The following is an 18,510-nucleotide window of genomic DNA, read 5'->3' on the forward strand; positions in this document are numbered from 1 at the left end:
TAGTTATTTTTATTATTATTATTTAGCCCTTACCTTTCATCTTAGAATCAATATTATGTATTAGTACCAAGGCAGAAGACCTGTAAAGGGTAGGTGACTTGCCCAAGGTCATGTAGCAAGGAAATTGTCTGAGGCCAGATTTGAACCTACAACCTCCTAACTTTAGGCCTGGCTCTCAATCCACTGAGCCACCTAGTTGCCCCCATTATTATTTTATAATAAATGTTTATTGATTATATTTATCCCAGAGAAGACAAAACTTATGGGGAGGGAGGTTTCCTATTTTATCTCTCTCCCCTTTTTTTCTTTATTTTAAAAAAATTTCCAAATTTGCTATCATATAATACATATTTCCATATTTATCATGTTGTAAAAGAAAGAAAAATTCATGAAGGAAATAAAGTGAAGAATGGCATGCTTCACTCTGCATTCAGACTCCCATTAGTTCCTTCTAGGGCAGTAGCCTTTTTCATCAATGAGTCCTTTGGAGTTGTCCTGGATCCTTGCATCGCTGATACTAAGGTATTCACAGTACATTCATCAATTTATTGCTGTTCCTGAGTACCATGTCTTCCCGGTTCTGCTTACTTCACTTTGCATTACTTCATAGAAGTTTTTCTAGGTCATAATCTCTCTCTTCAAGCAGCTGAAAGACTCTCCTGTGAAAGAGAGATTACAATACTCCAGGGATGTGACCATTTCTGGAGGTTGTGGAGAGAGAGCATCCCTTCTGAATCAGGGGTTGGTCTAAGGCAGCCTCAGAGATTCCTTTCAGTACTGAGATTCTAGGCTCCTTTGGCTTGGCTTGGGGAGATATGTTGGATTATCTGTTCCTACTCTCTCCTCTTGCTCATTTCCAACATCTGAAGACCTCAGACAGCGATCATTCCTCCCAGTGGTACAGAACTTTAATATTCAGGCAATACCTCCCTTTGTAAGAGTTAGGGAAGGTGAGGATTTTCTTATTTTCCAGACAAGGAAATGAGGCTCAAAAGTGGTTTACCTCTAGGGTTCCCCATCTGGGGAGCTTTGGAACCTGCCCTCACACCCTGGTGGTCCTGTCTCTCTAGACTAGTGTTCTTTCACCGTACCACATTGTATATCTAAACAATGGGAGAGACATTAAGGAGGATCTGGGAATGGGGGAGTGAGTTATCTGTATTCCAGTTCTGCTGAACACAAATTCAACCCTAATAAGATAAAAATCATTTTCTTTGGTGGTACAGTCCATCTGCTTAGCATGATTTAGCCCTGTCCCAGCCCCTTCACAAAGGGATAGTTACCTTCTTACTGGGGACCCCTTTCCCTCCTTGTGCCCAGTTTTCTGTTCCCTCACCCAATCCACTATACCTTAAAGCCCAAAGGAGAGAAGACTGACACACACACACACACACACACACACAGATTTTCTAAGATATAAGCCCACTTCCTTAAAACTGAGATTTAAATATATGGTACCATAGTGATAGGGATCACTTTCTTGTCTGTACTAAGAGAATTCTTTTGCCAGAGTATCCCATGAATCCACAAGCTTTTTTAAAAGCACCTACTATGTGTTAGGTGCTATGTTAGATGCTGTTGATACAAAAATGGAGGATCTTTGTCCTGCCCTTCATCTTCCTTATTTCTCTGATCAGTCAGCTGCCCAGCTCTTTGGACAGACATGATCAAAGGAAGAGTCTTGCCTAAGGATTATGGGGGAATAGTTAGTGAGAAGGGAAGACATTACCCCAAGAATGAAAAATTGGCCTGTCTGAAACTTACATTTGACCTTTTTCATACCCAGTCATAGCCCAAAGGGTCTCCTTTGAGGATTAGATTGTCTAAATTATTATGCCATTATATTCTATCAATTTGTCAACCTACTTGCATGTTTAAATGTCACAGCTTGTACTCTCATGTAATTATTTTCCAACCACATGAAAAATAAATTGCCCTTTCCCCATCAAAAATGAATATCATAATTTTTCTTGTGATTCTGCATGCTCCATTGATGTCCACACAAAAAATTCTGTGATTATGTTGGGAAAGGAGCTAAAAGAATTATTTCCCAATTGATAAATGATCAAAAATATAAATAGGCAGTTTTCAAAGGAATGAATTAAAGCCAGAAAGTCATGTGAAAAAATTCTCCAAATCACTAATAATTAGAGAAATGCAAATTAAAGCAACTCTTGAGAGCCCACCTCAAACCAATCAGACTGGCAAAGTTGACCAAAAAAGAAAAATGACAAATGTTGGAGGGACCTTGGGAAAACAAGCTAGTAAATTATTGGTGGGGCCAGTTGGTAAAACTGGGCCAGCCATTCTGGAAAACAATTTGGAACTATGCTCCAGAAGTCATTAAATTGTGTATATACCCTTTGACCTAATGTGACCATGTCTAGGCTTATACCCCACAGAATAAAAGAAAGGAGGAAAGGATCGATATGAACAAAAAATAATCATAGCATTTATTTTTCTGGTGGCAAAAAAATTCAAATGGGTGGCCATCAGTTGGAAAATGACTAAAGCACATGGCATATGAGTATGATGGAATACTGTTGTGCTATAAGGAAGAACAAAAATGATGTTTTCAGTAAAGCACAAAAGCAAACCTCAGAAGACTTGTGTGAGCTGATACAGAGTAATGTGAGCAGAACCAAGAGGACCAAATATTATATTATGGAGTGAGATGAGATAAACCACAGTGTTGTAAAGATCAACAACTGTATCAATTGGAAAATGGTTCTTTTAGCTTCTAATGCAGCATAATCACAAAATTCTTTTTGTGTGGACATTAATGGAACATGCAGAATACCAGAAAAATATCAGTTTTCATTTCTGATTGGAAAAGGGCAATTTATTTAAAGAAGTGATTGATGCATTGAACCAATGGCAGTTCTAGAGAACTGGTATTAAAACACAGAGATTCAACATGTGGGTTAACTCAGACATGATCAACGTGGAAATCTTTTACTTAACTCTGTTTATTACAAGGGTTTTTTGTTTTGCTTTGTTTTTTCAGTGGGGGTGGACAAGAGGGAAACAGATAATAAGAAAAAATTAAATTTGAAAAAGAAAGGAGACTAAGGGATGGTGCACATCATTTTTAGACCATTTATAAACATTTACTTTCATCAGAGTGCCATATAAATGTAATATTGTTAGTGGCCTTCAGGGTAGGACCGCAGAGGAAACAAGTGATATGATTCTTCCCCCTCTTTCTTCCCATACCCCAAGTCTGACCTGCCAATCTGAGAAGTCTTGCCTTGTTGAAATAGAATGAGGATATGTATTCCATTCCATTCATTCATGGACTATGTGTATATTCTTGCTCACTGCTGTTCAGTCATCTGTCTATCTAGATCAAGAAGTCTGGCCCTATAATGTTGAACTTTGAAGAGCCCTACAGCAGTTTGGGTACAAATAATTGATTAAAAAAAAAACCTTCTGTCTCTTAGAATTCATACTAAGTATTGGTTCCAAGGCAGAAGAGGGATAAAGACTAGGCAATGGAGGTTAAGAGACTTGCCCAGAATCACACAGCTAGGAAGTGTCTGAGGTCCGATTTGAACCCAGGACCTCCTATCTCTAGGCCTAGCATTCTATCCATTGAGTTACCTAACAGCTCTGAAAGAATTGATTTTTTTAAATTATTATTAATTTTTTTTAACTTTACTGTCTATCTTAGAATCGGTACTGTGTATTGGTTTCAAGGCAAAAGAGTGGTGACAGTTAGGCAATGGGGATAAATGACTTGCCCAGGGTCACAGAGCTAGGAAGTGTCTGAGGCCAGATTTGAATCTCGAACCTCCAGAATATAGACTTGGCTCTCAATCCACTGAACCACCCAGCTGCCCCAAAATAATTGATTTTTCAAGGTGGAAATAACTTTTAAAGTAATTTGTTCCACCCTGTCTCATTTTACAGATAAGGAACCTGAGGTCCAGAGTGCAGAAAAGATGTGTCTAGAGATACATAGGGCCAGAGTCAGGAATGGAGTCCATGTCCAACAACTCAGCTCAGCTTTCTTTTCTACCCTATTACACTTCATCCTATCAGGTCCTGACCTTTCAGCAACTTTAAGGCATTTGAAAATAAGAGATGAGGTTCCCCGAGATGAAAGATGCCTCTCTTGGAGTTAGGAAACTGAAGAGAAACTAGACAGGGAATGGCTAAAAAAAAAAAAAGAAATCATTAGCATCATAGCATTAAAAGACAAGTGTAGAGAATTCAGAGAAGCATGGAAAGACTTATGTGAACTGATGAAAAATTAAGCAGCATGAAAGAATAGGCAATCATTGCAGCCATGTAAAAGGAAAAAAGAAACAAAAGGAAATGGAACACAAAGCTTAGTTTTAGAAGTTCAGAAAATGTACCTTTTCTCCTTCACTGTTGGCCTGGGGCCTATAGATATAGAATGATGCCCAGTTCTCTGATTCAGTTCACATGATTGTGTAGCTTGACTCTAGAAATGACCTTCGAGTCCATCTGTCTTAGGCTTTCGAAGAAACTGAGACCAAGGTTGAAAACAAGGTGAAGTAGTTTACTCAGAATCACATAGGTTGAGAGTATCAGGGCCAGGGGCCAACCTCAGCTTCTTTGACTACAACTTTGGTATGGTACTATGGTTGATTACTCTATTGGCTTAGGTTAGAGCAAAGACCCAGGTTGGAAGATTTATAGAAAGTGGATATGTGCAAGCACGAGGTTTATTACTACAGCACAGCAAACTACCCCCTCCCCCCAAATATAAACACATACACACACCATATAGCAACACAGAGACTCAGCTGCACAAGGCCAGAGTTACTCCCGACATGAAGGAGAAGGTGAGATCTCAGTGGAAATGCACACTGAGTGTGTGGTCTGAGCAGAGAAGTTTTTATACCTTAAAAATACGCTTGAGTGTGAATGAGTAATGAATACCAGGTAGGGGAAAGAGATTTGTTTGTTTTGTTTTGTCCCCCTTCCTTCCTTCCTTCCTTCCTTCCTTCCTTCCTTCCTTCCTTCCTTCCTTCCTTCCTTCCTTCCTTCCTTCCTTCCTTCCTTCCTTCCTTCCTTCCTTCCTTCCTTCCTTCCTTCCTTCCTTCCTTCCTTCCTTCCTTCCTTCCTTCCTTCCTTCCTTCCTTCCTTCCTTCCTTCCTTCCTTCCTTCCTTCCTTCCTTCCTTCCTTCCTTCCTTCCTTCCTTCCTTCCTTCCTTCCTTCCTTCCTTCCTTCCTTCCTTCCTTCCTTCCTTCCTTCCTTCCTTCCTTCCTTCCTTCCCCTTCCTCTCTTTCTCTTTCTCTCTCTCTCTCTCTCTCTCTCTCTCTCTCTCTCTCTCTCTCTCTCTCTCTCTCTCTCTTTCTCTCTCTCTCTCTCTCTTTCGTTCTCTCTCTCTCTCTCCCCCTCCCTTCCTCTCATTTAGACTCTTTATATATGTGTGTATATATAGACATATATATAAAGATATATGCCTATATCTTTATGTATTATCAATTATATATAACAACAAATTTCCACATATTTTCTTAAATTATATGATCCAACTTGTCTCCCTCCCTCCCTTTCCTTCCCCCCTCTCTGTGCTGGCAGGCAATTCAATCTGGGCTATACATGTATTATCACACAAAACATTTCCATATTATTCATTTTTTAAGTGAGTAATCCTTTAAAATAAAAACCCCAAAACATAAACCCAAATAAACAACTGAAAAATCATTCCAACTCCAACAATTCTTTCTTTGGCAGTGGACAGCATTCTTTGTCATAAATCCTTCAGAACTGTCCTGGATCATTTTATTGCTGAGAGTAGCTAAGTATATCACATTTGATTATTCCACAATATTATTGTTACTGTGTACAATGTTCTCCTGGTTCTGGGATGGGGCATTCTTTATCAGATCTGGACATGAGTGGGAAATTACCTTGGTTGCTTTTCAATATTACACTGGGAAGAGGGGAGAGGGGGAATGTTCTAATTTGAACCAGAAATCCAGTGAGAGTCTGAATCTGTCGTCAGGGATCCCAGAAATGGGTGTTGCTGCAATCATCAGGAGCTCGGAAATGATGGTCATTTACTTGTTTGATATGAGGTCAGAATGAATCAGGACAGTTGAAAAGTACAAGCTGTTATTGCTTAATATAAGCAATAAATAAACATAGTTTATGGTTATTAGGACCTCTTAGCCTAAGTGACTCTGAATTGGAGTCCTATCACTTATACTACAACATGAAAAAATATATTAAACAAATTACAATTATTAAAATGATGTCTTAGTAGTTTTTCTGATTTGGGTTGGGTTTTTTTTTTTTTTTGGTCTTTTAAAATCTTTTGTTACAAGGATTGGGAAGGGGAGGAGGGAGACACACACTCACACACACATTGATGCCTGTGGAATCTTGGTTGTTGCTTTCCTACTCTGGTCCCCCAGTGAGGGAATGGCAGGTTTTTTTCCAGCTCCGACATCCCTTGGATCTCCCTCCAGAATGCTTCAGGTGAGACAGATTACCCAGCTTTCCATCCTGGTCCCTGCTGGGGAATCTTTCATTGTGGTTGGTTTGAAAGTAACTTTGTCTTCTCTTCTCTCCCCTGCCCTCTCTCGATGTTTCTGCAGGTTAGGTGGGGGACCAGACGATGCAAAAGAGATTATGCAGCACAAGTTTTTTGCTGGCATTGTATGGCAAGATGTCTATGAAAAAAAGGTGGGTTCCCAGGAGGAAAGGGAGGTGGGGCTGTTAAGTGGGGCATGGGCTTCCCTTCACAAGAGGACAGCCAGCAGGTATTGGAACTGTTTCAAAGTAGAATAAGGCTTTTCAAGGAAGTATCAAGTTTTCCATCCCTGGAGACATTCAAATAGAAACTGAAGAGAGTGTGTGTGTGTGGGTGTGTGTGAGTGTGGGTGGGTGTGTGGGTGTGGAAGGTCCTACTTATGTGAAAATGGAGAGAGTAGTCCTCAGGGTTCATCCCCCACTGAAGTTGTGGGATTTTGTGACAATAATGGCAATTAATAATAGTAGTAATAATAGTATTTACAGAGTGCCTGAAGGTTTGCAAAATGCTTTGCAACATTTTTTGTCCTCCCAACAACCCTTTAAGATAGGTGCTGTTATTATCATCCCCATTTTATTTACAGATGAAGAAACTGGGGCACAGTTAAATGACTTGCTCAGGGTCTTCTAGTCAAGTGTCTGAAGTGAGATATGAACTAAAAGCTTTCCTCATTCTAGATCCTGCACTCTATCCGCTGTGGCCATCCTATGTGACTCCCCATTCTGCTAAATTGGGATTAAACTGTTGGAACTGCCTGCCTTTAACATCCCATTTCCCCACTGGAAAGCGGAAGGAGAAGCTTCTAGGGCAGGGCGGGGCTGTTGGCAGGGCCTTAGGCACCCGTTCCTGGCCCCTGCCCTGGCTTGGGTGCCCGCCAGCAGCTTGGCCAACACAAAGAAGCCCTTGATACTTTTCCCTTCCCTCTATTTCATGGGATGAACCAGGAGGCTCAGGAGGTCATAGGAAGCCGGGGGCAGGGGAAGCATTTTATCCTGGCATTTCCTCCAGAGCATCAGACCCTGTTTGCTTTCAGATCTTTGATCCTCTTAAGAACTGGCATGTTGTTTTTAAGCCCTTATCTTGTAGATGCTCAGAACCACTCCTTTGCTACTGCTTCCAATAAAAGAAAGCACTTTGTCTGTCTCTGTCTCTGTCTCTGCCTCTCTGTCTCTTTATGTCTCTGTCTGTCTGTCTCTCTGTCTCTGTCTCTCTCTGCCTCTCTGTCTCTTTCTGTCTGTCTGTCTATCTGCCTATCTCCCCCTTTCCCTTTCTTTCTCTCTGTCCCCAGCCAGCCCTTTCTTTCAAAAATCTCAATGTCATCAATGTTCATAGGGTCAGGATCATTGGATTTAGAGTTAAAGGGCAGAGATGCTCCTTCAAACTTAACCTGGTTTAAGCCCTCTTGTTTTATATCTGAGAAATCTAACCCAGAGGAGGGGGAAGACACATGCCTGAGTCACAATATATTACAGTGCATGTATCTGTAGCTTTGGAGTCAAGAAAGACCTGGATTCTTACCTTCTGACACTCTCATGGGCCTCAGTTTCTTCCTTTGCAAAATGGGAATAATAATACCTATAGTACGTCCTTCACCGAGCTGCTGTGAGGAGCAGATAAGGTCATACATAGTGGTTCATAAGCCATAAAGGGCTTCATCCATGCCTTGTAATTGCTTCTTCTGCCATATGAGGCTGCCTCTGTTGAGAGACTAAAAAAGTATGTAATAAGTTTTACACATAATTTTTTTCAATTTATTTAAAATTTTTAGACTTTCTGAACTTTTTCCTTTTCCCATTCTTTTGTGGTTATTATTTTTGATTTTTGAGTTTCATATTCTGGGTCTCCCCTACCCACAAAGAAGGCAAGCACTCCTAGTGGCCTGATTCTGCCTATCTTGTTTAGGAATCAAAGAATAGGAGGGTTACAGGGATCATGCTAGGTCCGATCCTCACACAAAGAGAAACACTCCTTCCCTCCCGCAGTGACAGCCAGTGAGTGATCATCCAGGCCCACCCCATGACTGTGATATGTCCATCCCTTGTAGACTCAGCGGGATGCTCACAGGTGGTTCATTTGCTGCCCCCCCGTGTTCTTCTTTGTAGCCCCTGGCTCAGGGCCTGAGTCACTCGGCTTTAGCTGCTCTTCAGCTCTGAGCCTCCAGCTCTTGGGTCATTTGTTCTGCCATAAGACCCTGGGCAAGCAGCTGCCCTTCTCCTGGGATGAAGGTCCTTACTCAGAATGGCTTCACCTGGTAACAGGCTTGTTTCATTTCCAGCGTCATTTGTTAATAAGGTACCACCTTCCCCCAGACCCTGCAGGAAGACACCTCAACTGCTCTTCTAGAGTTGGCTTCAAGCCCTTCCCTTGTTCTCCTCCATCCGGTGGCCCAGGAGCTCACTCGAATCATCTTTCCTATAAGGAGCTCAGACCACAGAGGGAAGGAGACGCTCCAGCCTCCATCCATCCTCTTGCTAGTTTCTCCTGGCTGACCCCTGGAATGGGGATCCTGGGAATGGCATGGATAGCCTTGTAGACTTTTCTCTCTTCTTCTCTTTCTGATACTACCATGCCCAGTGTGTGGAGCATTTTAAAATAAAATTCTCCTAGATTCTCTTGGCTTGAATGTGGATACTGACTCAGGGACTGTTCAAAACAAAAATGGAATTTTTCTCTTTCTTTAAATTTTCTTGATTAAAAAAATTCTATTATTTCCCAGCATACAGGTGAACATAAAAGGAAGTACAAAGGGCAGGGCAGAGAGGTAGCTCAGTGGAGAGAGAGCTAGGACTGGAGATGGGAGGTCCTGGGTTCAAGTGTGACCTCAGATACTTCCTAGTCCTTATAGTTCTACTGCCTTGGAATATATAGTATTGATTCTAAGACAGAAAGTAAGGAAAAAAGGGGGTTGGGGTACTCTGATACCATGACTCCACATTTCACATGGCTTGCTTTTTAAAAATAAAAAAAATAATAAATTCTTTGCATTTTTTTAACCCTTTTTGTCTTAGTGGCAACTCCAAGACAAAAGGGCAAGGTAAATAGGGTTAAGTGACTTGCCCAGGGTCACCCAACTAAGAGGTATCTGAGCTAGATTTAAACCCAGGCCCTTCTGACTCCAGTCTTGGCCCTCTATCCACTGCACCACCTTGCTGCTCCTATGCATTACTTTCAAAACTGTCCTAATTGCATTTCCTTCTGTTCATTTTATTTTATATTTATTTATTTAAAGCTCTTACCTTCCATCTTAGAACCAATGCTATGTTTTAGTTTAAAGCAGAAGAGCAGAAAGGACTTACCAATGGGAGTTAAGTGATGTATTTTCCTAGAGTCACACAGTTGGAAGTGTCTGAGGCCAAATTTGAACCCAGGAACTTCCGTTTCAGGCTTGGCTCTGAATCTACTGAGGCACCCAGCTGCTCCTTCTATGCATTTTGAAAAATGTTACAGTACTTTTTTTTTTGCATTCTATTGCTATCACTCCTCATTAACTTTGAGAAATCAAGGGGGAGAACCTTGTCAAAAATTCTTATAGTCAACCAAGACAAATCCACAGAGTGGCCGTGTCTAATAGTGCATGTCTCTAAACTTTATATTGATGACTTTTCCATCAAGCTTCATCATAGAACCTCTGGAGACATGGTTAGTCACTGCTGTGATAGCAGCAGCACCGCCTAGCCTCCTTTGCTCAGAGTTCTCATCCTTTCTGGTATTGTTGTTCTTGTATAAATCATTCTTTTGGTTCTGTTTCACATTTTAGTTTATACTACCCAGGATTCTCTGAAATCGTCTCGTTGGTCATTTCTTACAACCCGATAATATGATATCCCATTACATTTATATACACTGACTATTTCTTCCCCAGTTGTGGAAGAGACAGGGGATAGTGTTGAACCTTCTTTTTTAAAAACCTGTCTCCTCTGTGTGACCCTTGGGCAAGTTACTTCATCTTTGTTGCCTACTACTCCTCTGCCTTGGAATCAAGATATTGAAAATTAAAAGGGTTTCTCGGTTTAATGGTAGCTAGGTGGGAGGGGAGAACACCAGCCTGGAGTTGGGAAGGTCCCATTCTGCCTGCAGAGATTTCTTTGCTGTGTATAACCCTGGAGAAGTCACCTGACCCTGGCTCTTCGGTCTTAGAATTATTACTTGAATAGAAAGCAAGGGTTAAAAACCCAACAATTTCATGTCCTAGTCTCCCAAGGCACTGCGCTTATGCACCAATAAGTATTCCTTGGTCAGTGAGTCCTGTAATAGTTAAAATAATAATATTATTTCTACCCAAATATATATATTTTATGAAGTTTATTGGAAAGGTAGATAGACAATGTTCCTACAAGTAACCTGACCTCGTGGTGCCTCGCCTGCCAGTTTCGTCCTCATTCCCCCTCACCTGCCCCCACTGTCTCTTCTCCTCATGGTTTTCCCATTGGTCTCCCTGTTCTTCCAATTCTGCCCCAAACCTTAACTTTTGTTGATGTTTTATTGATGCAACTGTGGTATGTCAGGAATGTTTGATAGACAGGTAAAGTTACTCAGGAGGGGGAGGGGATGAGCTTCCTTGACACAGTTCCAAATTTGCAGTTAAATGGAGGCAGCTGGGTGGCTCAGTGGATTAAGAGCCAGACCTAGAGACAGGAGGTCCTGGGTTCAAATTTGACCTCAGACCCTGGGCAAGTCACTTGACCCCTATTGCCTAGCCCTTACCACTCTTCTACCTTGGAACCAAGACACAGTATTGATTCTGAAGATGGAAGGTGAGGGTTAAAAAAAAAGATGACCCGGGTTTGGATCCTGGCTTGGCCACTTACTAGCCTATGATCCTAGACTTTCTGTGCGTCTGCTTCTGAAGATGGGGCCTGAAATCCATCCGAGGCCTTTTAGTCTCCCTGAGCCAGGAGGCCCTCCACTCAGGGATGGAGCGCTCATGTTGCCCTGGCTGAGCTTTGCAGAGATCCAAACAGAGAGAAGGCCAAGTCAGTCTCCGTCCAGGCTCCAGCCCTCAGGTCTCCTTCTCATGGCTGAGCCTCATCAGCACAGGCAGAGAATCTGTGGGCTGGTTAGAGACAACTTAAGAACCGCAGATTTCCACGTGTTTCATTCTGCCTCTGTCTCTCCCTCACAGCTGGTGCCTCCCTTTAAGCCACAAGTCACATCGGAGACAGACACCAGGTATTTTGATGAGGAGTTTACAGCCCAAATGATCACCATCACCCCTCCTGACCAAGGTGAGTTCCAGGCAGGATCTGGGGCATCACAGCGGTCGGGGGAGCCGTGGAATGGGGAGCGGTGATGCCTAGGCCTCAGTAGAACAAGGCTGGAGAGATGGAGGCAGAAACCAGAAGTTGGGGAGGGCAGGAGACCAGAAACCTGGACTGTGGGGCCAGAGGGACAGAGATTGGGTGGATGCTAGCTAAGCCTGGGGTTACCGGAGGGGAGAGGAAGATGCCGTACAGACAGATTTAGAGTCTAACCCCATTATTTGACTCACGAGAGAGCTGAGGCCTAGAGCAGTGACTTGAAGGGAGCAGGGTTTGGATCTGATCCCCAGCCCTAGGGCTCTAAGTGAGGGGACTATCTCAGATAACCTTGGCCACCCCACGCCAAGGCTTAAGTGCTTTCTTTACAAAACCCAGTATGAAGGCAGCTGGGTGGTTCGGTGGATAGAGAGTCAGGCCTACTTCCTGGGTTCAAATCCGGCCTCAGACACTTTCTACCTGTGTGACCCGAGGCAAGTCACTTAATCCTGATTGCCTAGTTCTTCTGCCTTAAAACTAATACTTACTAATGATTCTAAGACAGAAGATTGGGGTTTTAAAAAAAAGTGTCAGAGCGTCAGGTGGCCAGCCTGCCCTGATGCCTGCCCAGGTACTTCCTGCTTAAGTGTCTTATTCCACTGCCCTCTTGCCTCCTTTCCAGATGACAACATGGAATGTGTAGATAACGAGAGACGGCCCCACTTTCCTCAGTTCTCATACTCTGCCAGTGGGACAGCTTGATGTGTGGCCAGCCCGCCGGCATTCATTCTGAAGCAAATACAGACTGTATTTGGGGGAACTTGGGCTTCAACAGACACCAGGGACTTCCTGTGTTACCTGACTTATGAACAACGTTGCTTTGTACAACACTTTAGATTAATTTCTAGGAAGCCTCACCATCGATTTGTATTTAAAAGAAAAAACAAAAACAAAAGAAAGAAAAATTCTTGGATGCATTTTTGAGAGGAACGAAGCAGTTACAATATTCAGTCATTTTCACACCATCAGGACCTTAGGTTGGAAAGAAAAATGTAAAAAAAAGAAAAAAAATGTTCACTTTAGGAATAAGACATCCAACATATCAGCCAGTTTGAGAAGGAAAATTCCCCTCATCTTTTTATTTATTTCATCTTGCTTTTTTTTTTCACCTATGTTGCTTCGGCACTCAGAACAGCCAGGTGGATGGATTTAGGAAGATGTAAAGACATTTGTCGCTAGTGCAATAATTAACCTCAGAAATAAGATGAACAGGCTTCCGGGGGCCAGACTCCCTCTGGAGAGCTTGGGGCTATAAGGGGTGATGGTGTGGATCTTCAGCACCAATGCAGAGACTGACTCCCCAGAGGAGCCAAGCCAATAGCCTCCGTGAGCTGCTGTTTCAGAGCCCCAGGTTTCTGGCCGAGACTCCTGTTGCACGGTGAGCTGGATGGTTCAGACGGCCTATTCTAATGGAGATTCTGCATAGGAAGTAAGGGTTCCACAACCGTTGTAGGGAGCATCCATGGACCAGCCTCCTGCTTCTCTTTCCCATCGGGTGCCTTGTGCCAAGTATGGACCATGCACCCCCACCGGAATTCCTTCAGAGAAATAAATATTGGCACTGAGACCCCTCAGCTACCTTCAGAGGATAGGTGGCAAGTTCCTGGATGTGAGTATGTAGGAAAAAGCCCCCTGTATCCTCCTGTCATTGTGCCCGGGCCACGTTCAGTCTCAGAGAAGCCTTTTTTTTTTCTTGGCCTATGTGTAACAAAAGAACTTGAATTTAAATTTTTCCTCTGTATTCAAAGGAATATGACCATCAAAGTACATGAGGAAGGGGGCTGTTTTGTTAACTGTATTGTGAACAGAAGCTCCTCTCCCCACCACCGACACACACATCCCCTTCCTCACATTTCATCATCCACATCATCTTAGAAACTTTCCACAGACGTCCTCTCGCTCTGTCTCCAGCGAGTGCCCACCCCTCCCGTTGTAGGTTATATTCTCTCTAGTTCGCTTACGCACCACCCCCCCCCCGAATGTCCAACCCCCCGAAATGAAATGTGCTGCAGGCATGAGACACTTCGGCTTCAAGGCACTCATCACATCCCCCTACCCCCAATCCCTGACCCCATGGCATTTTTTTATAATGTTCAACTTTACTATTTTTACTATTATAATATGAAACCTTTCCCTCAGAATACTTCAATAAAATTTGCTTTACAAGTTAGGCTCTTCTTGTCTTCTTAGAAGCTTTGCATTAAGGGGGAGGGGAAGGTGTCATGCCATCTGGAGGCTGGGGTTTGAATGAATGAATGAATGAACAAATGAATGAAATAGCATTTACTAAACACCTAACTAGGTGTCAAGCTTTGGGAATGCAAAGGAAAGTAATCCAAGCCCTTGCTCTCAAGGAGCTCAAATTCTTTTTTTTTTTAAACCCTTACCTTCTATTTTCTCAGATAGAAGAGAGGCAAGGGCTAAGCAATAGGGGTTAAGTAATTTGCCCAGGGTTATACACCTAAGAAGTATCCAAGACCAGATTGGAACACAAGACCTAACTCTAGGCCTGGTGCTCTGGCCACTGTGCTGGTAGGGGTGCCGCTCCCCCCTCCAATTATATTCAACCTGGTTGAGGCCACACTCTCTGGTGTTGTGCTGTGTCAACTAAATGTTTGATACCTCTGGTGTAAACAGTTTTCCTAGTTTAATACACTTCATTCTGCCTCAGTTCCCTTACCTTCCATCTTAGAATCAATACTGTGTATTGGTTCCAAGGCAGAAGAGTGGTAAGGGCTAGGCAATGGGGGTCAAGTGACTTGCCCAGGATCACACAGCTAGGAAGTATCTTAAGGTCAAATTTGAACCCAGGAACTCCTGTCTCTAGACCTGACTATCCACTGAGCCACCCAGCTGCCCCTTGAATTCCTTTAGTTTAAAAGAACCTTTACCCAGAAGAGATTAATAGTCTTTGGGGTTTCATTGCTGCCCTGGGAATTTGAGCAGAATCTCCTTGGGCGAGGCTTTTGCATGAAAACTTTTTATGTGAGGTGAGTAGCGGAAGGCCCAGCTCAGATATTACAGTAAAACTTGGGATAGAGGGGAAGGAGTTAGTCAAGGAAAAACGGGAGATAAGACCTCTAAGGTAAAAATTGTCAGAAAACTCTGAAAGGGAATGCTTGGCCTTCCACCCACTCCCTCCCCAAAACATTGCCTCCTTTATCCCTACCACCCTCTTCCCCTCAGGCCTCTGGTCACCAATATGTGCTGGTTTCTGGAACATAAACCTACAATTTTATTTTGGAGCGGGCTACATCCTCTTGTAGAAGCAATCTGCTCAAGTGAAAAGAGCCTTGGATTTGGGATGTGAAAATCTGAATTCAAATCCCAACAATTTCCCAACTGTGCCATTGGGTTCCTCTCTGGGTCTCAGCATCTTAAGTTATTTTTATTTTAAAAACGATCTCACAGAACCCTGGTGAGGAAAGTAAACTTTAAAGGGCTAGAGGAAATATGGGTTGTTATTAATGTTTTAGGCCTGATTCCTAGCAGAGTCTAAGAAAAACTGCCCAACAAAATGCGCTATTCCATACAAAAACTCATGAAGGAAATAAAGTGGAAGATGGCATGTTTTGATCTGACATGAGAATCCAATAGCTCCTTCTTTGGCTGTGGGTTTTTCTTCATGGGTCCCTTGTGGTTGGTTATCCTGGAACCCTGCTTTGCTGTTAATGGTTTAGTCCTTCACAGTTGATCATCATATAGTATTTCTGTTACTATATGCAGTGTTCTCCTGGTAAGTAAGGCTCACTTCACTTTGTATCCGTTGATATAAGTCTTTCCAGGTTTTTCTGAACTCATTCTATTTGTCATTTCTTGTGATACAATAGTATTCCATTACAATTGTATATGACAACTGCTTTATCCATTCCCCAAGTGGACAATCCCTCAGCTTCCAGTTCTTTGTTACTATAAAAAGAGCTCCTGCTATGTGGTTTTGTACAAGTAGATCCTTTCCCTCTTATCTTTGATCCCTTTGGGAAACAGACCTAGTAGTGGGATTGCCAGGTCAAAGGATATGCAGTTTTATGATCCTTTTTGAGCCTGGTTCCAGATTGTTCCAGAGTGCGTTAGTCCCAATTTTCCCCACATCCTCTCCAGCATTTATCATTTTCCTTTTTGGTCATATTCACCAATCTCATAGGTGTCAGGTGGTACCTCAGAGTTATTTTAGTTTGAATTTACCTAATTAAGAGTGATTTGGAGCATTTTTTATATGACTATGGATAGTTTCAGTTTCTTCATCTGAGAACTGTGTTCATATCTTTTGACCATTTGTCAATTGAGATCAGGCTAATTTAAAAAAGTAAAAAAAAAATTCAAATAAACCTAAACAACTTAACAGAGCTTCCTTCCATGGATAGTGAGGTCCTCATCATTGGAGGTATTTAAGCAAAGGCTGGATGATCAACTGAGGATATTGCAGAGAGGATGCCTTCTCAAGCTGAACCTGAGTAAGGTATCCTTTTGGGGCAACTCAGAGTATGCTTAAAGAAAGGTATGAAGCAGAGATGGGCTTTTGGATTCATTATTATAATTTATTTCCTTCCTCCCTCCCTCCCTCCCTCCCTCCCTCCCTCCCTCCCTCCCTCCTTCGCTCCCTCCTTCCTTCCTTCCTTCCTTCCTTCCTTCCTTCCTTCCTTCCTTCCTTCCTTCCTTCCTTCCTTCCTTCCTTCCTTCCTTCCTTCCTTCCTTCCTTCCTTCCTTCCTTCCTTCCTTCCTTCCTTCCTTCCTTCCTTCCTTCCTTCCTTCCTTCCTTCCTTCCTTCCTTCCTTCCTTCCTTCCTTCCTCTCTCCCTCCCTCCCTCCCTCCCTCCCTCCCTCCCTTCCTTCCTTCCTTCCTTCCTTCCTTCCTTCCTTCCTTCCTTCCTTCCTTCCTTCCTTCCTTCCTTCCTTCCTCCCTTCCTCCCTTCCTCCCTTCCTCCCTTCCTCTCTTCCTCCCTCCCTTTCTCCCTTCTTAGAATCCATATCAAGAATCAGTTCCAAGGCAGAAGAGCAGTAAGGGATAGTCAATGGGAGGTTAAGTGATGCCTAGGATTACACAGCTATGTCTAAGGCTAGATTTGAATCCAGATCCTCTTGTCTCTAGGCCTGACTCTCAACCCACTGAGCCACCTAGCTGCCACCTGACATTTCTTACATTACAAAATCTTCCTTCTTCAACTCAGGTTGTATAATCAGTTGTGTGGCATGTACTCCTTTTACAAATAAACCCCAAGCTTAGGCAGGTTGAGTATTTGTTCAAAGTCACACAGCAAGTAAATATCAGAGCTGATAGTGTTCTTTTAAACAAGCAGGATGATCTTTCATAAAAGTGTCTAATAGGATTTTCTGCTTTCCTGAGTTACCTGAACCTGTGAATTCCAGGGTCAGAAAGTAAGAATTCTAAAGTCTCAATGAGTCCATTGGAGATAATTCAAAGGACTGCTAGGAATGCAATGATCCAGGACAATTCTGAGGGACTTATGATGAAAGAACACAATCCACATTCAGATGAGGAACTGTGGGAAAATAAACAGAAGAAAAACAACTGCTTGATCACATGGGTTGATGGGGATATGAATGGGAATGGAGACTCTAAACGATCACCCTAGTGGAAACATAACAATATGGAAATAGGTTTTGATCAAGGGCACATGTAAAACCCAGTGGAATTGCATGTTGCTTATGGGAAGGGGTGGGGAGAGGGGAGGGAAAGAACATGATTCTTGTAACCAAAGAAAAATATTTTAAATTGACTAATAAAATTTAAAAGAAAAAATCCAATTAAAAAAAAAGTAAAATCACCCTAGACAATATAAAATATAGGAATCTATCTGCCAAGACAAACACAGGAACTATCTGAACACAACTACAAAACACTCTTCACACAATTAAAACTAGATCTAAATAATTTGAAAAACATTAATAACTAATATCCTAATTAGGATGAGCTAACATAAAAATGACAATCCTACCCAAATTAATTTACTTATTCAGTGCCATACCTATCAAACCACCAAGAAACTTTTTTACTGAATTAGAAAAAAATTATAACAAAGTTCATTTGGAAGGAATTAATGAAAAAATATAAAAGATGGGGGGGGGGCCTAGCAGTAACAGATCTTAAACTGTACTATAAAGATGTAGTCATCAAAACAATTTGGTACTGGCTAAGAGACAGAAAGGAGGATCAGTGGAATAGACTTGGGGTAAGTGACCTCAGCAAGACAGTACACGATAAACCCAAAGATCCCAGCTTTGGGGGAAAAAAAATCCACTATTTAATAAAAACTGCTGGGAAAATTGGAAATCAATATGGGAAAGATTAGGTTTAGATCAACATCTCACACTCTACACTAAGATAAATTCAGAATGGGTGAATGACAAATATAAAGAAGGAAACTATAAGTAAATTATGTGAACACAGAATAGTATACATGTCAGAAAGATTTTAAGACCTAGCAAGAGATAGAGAATATTACAAAATATAAAATGAATATGATTAAATTTAAAAAAAGGTTTTGTACAAACAAAACCAATGCAATCAAAATTAGAAGGGAAGCAACAAATTGGGGGAAAAATATAACAAAAACCTCCGATGAAGATCTCAAATTTATAAAGAGCTAAATCAATTGCACAAAAAAATCAAGCTATTTCCCAGTTGATAAATGGGCAAGCGACATGAGTAGGCAGTTTTCAGGTAAAGAAATCAAAACTCTC

The 18,510-nt window shown here is 42.1% G+C and overlaps 1 protein-coding gene across 2 annotated transcripts in view; it reads left to right on the forward strand.

The window, feature by feature from the left end:
• AKT1 (AKT serine/threonine kinase 1) overlaps window positions 1-13,975 on the forward strand; it is a 168,476-nt gene extending 154,501 nt beyond the window's left edge. For both annotated transcript variants that reach the window (XM_056811177.1, XM_007473466.2), the window contains exons 12-14: window positions 6,580-6,667; window positions 11,638-11,740; window positions 12,432-13,975. In XM_056811177.1, coding sequence (XP_056667155.1) covers window positions 6,580-6,667; window positions 11,638-11,740; window positions 12,432-12,511 — 271 coding nt within the window. In that variant the 3' untranslated portion in view covers window positions 12,512-13,975. The remainder of the gene's footprint in view (window positions 1-6,579; window positions 6,668-11,637; window positions 11,741-12,431) is intronic.
• The last annotated feature ends 4,535 nt before the right edge of the window (window positions 13,976-18,510 follow it).

This window comes from Monodelphis domestica, chromosome 1 (genome assembly GCF_027887165.1).
Source record: "Monodelphis domestica isolate mMonDom1 chromosome 1, mMonDom1.pri, whole genome shotgun sequence".
NCBI lineage: Eukaryota > Metazoa > Chordata > Mammalia > Didelphimorphia > Didelphidae > Monodelphis > Monodelphis domestica.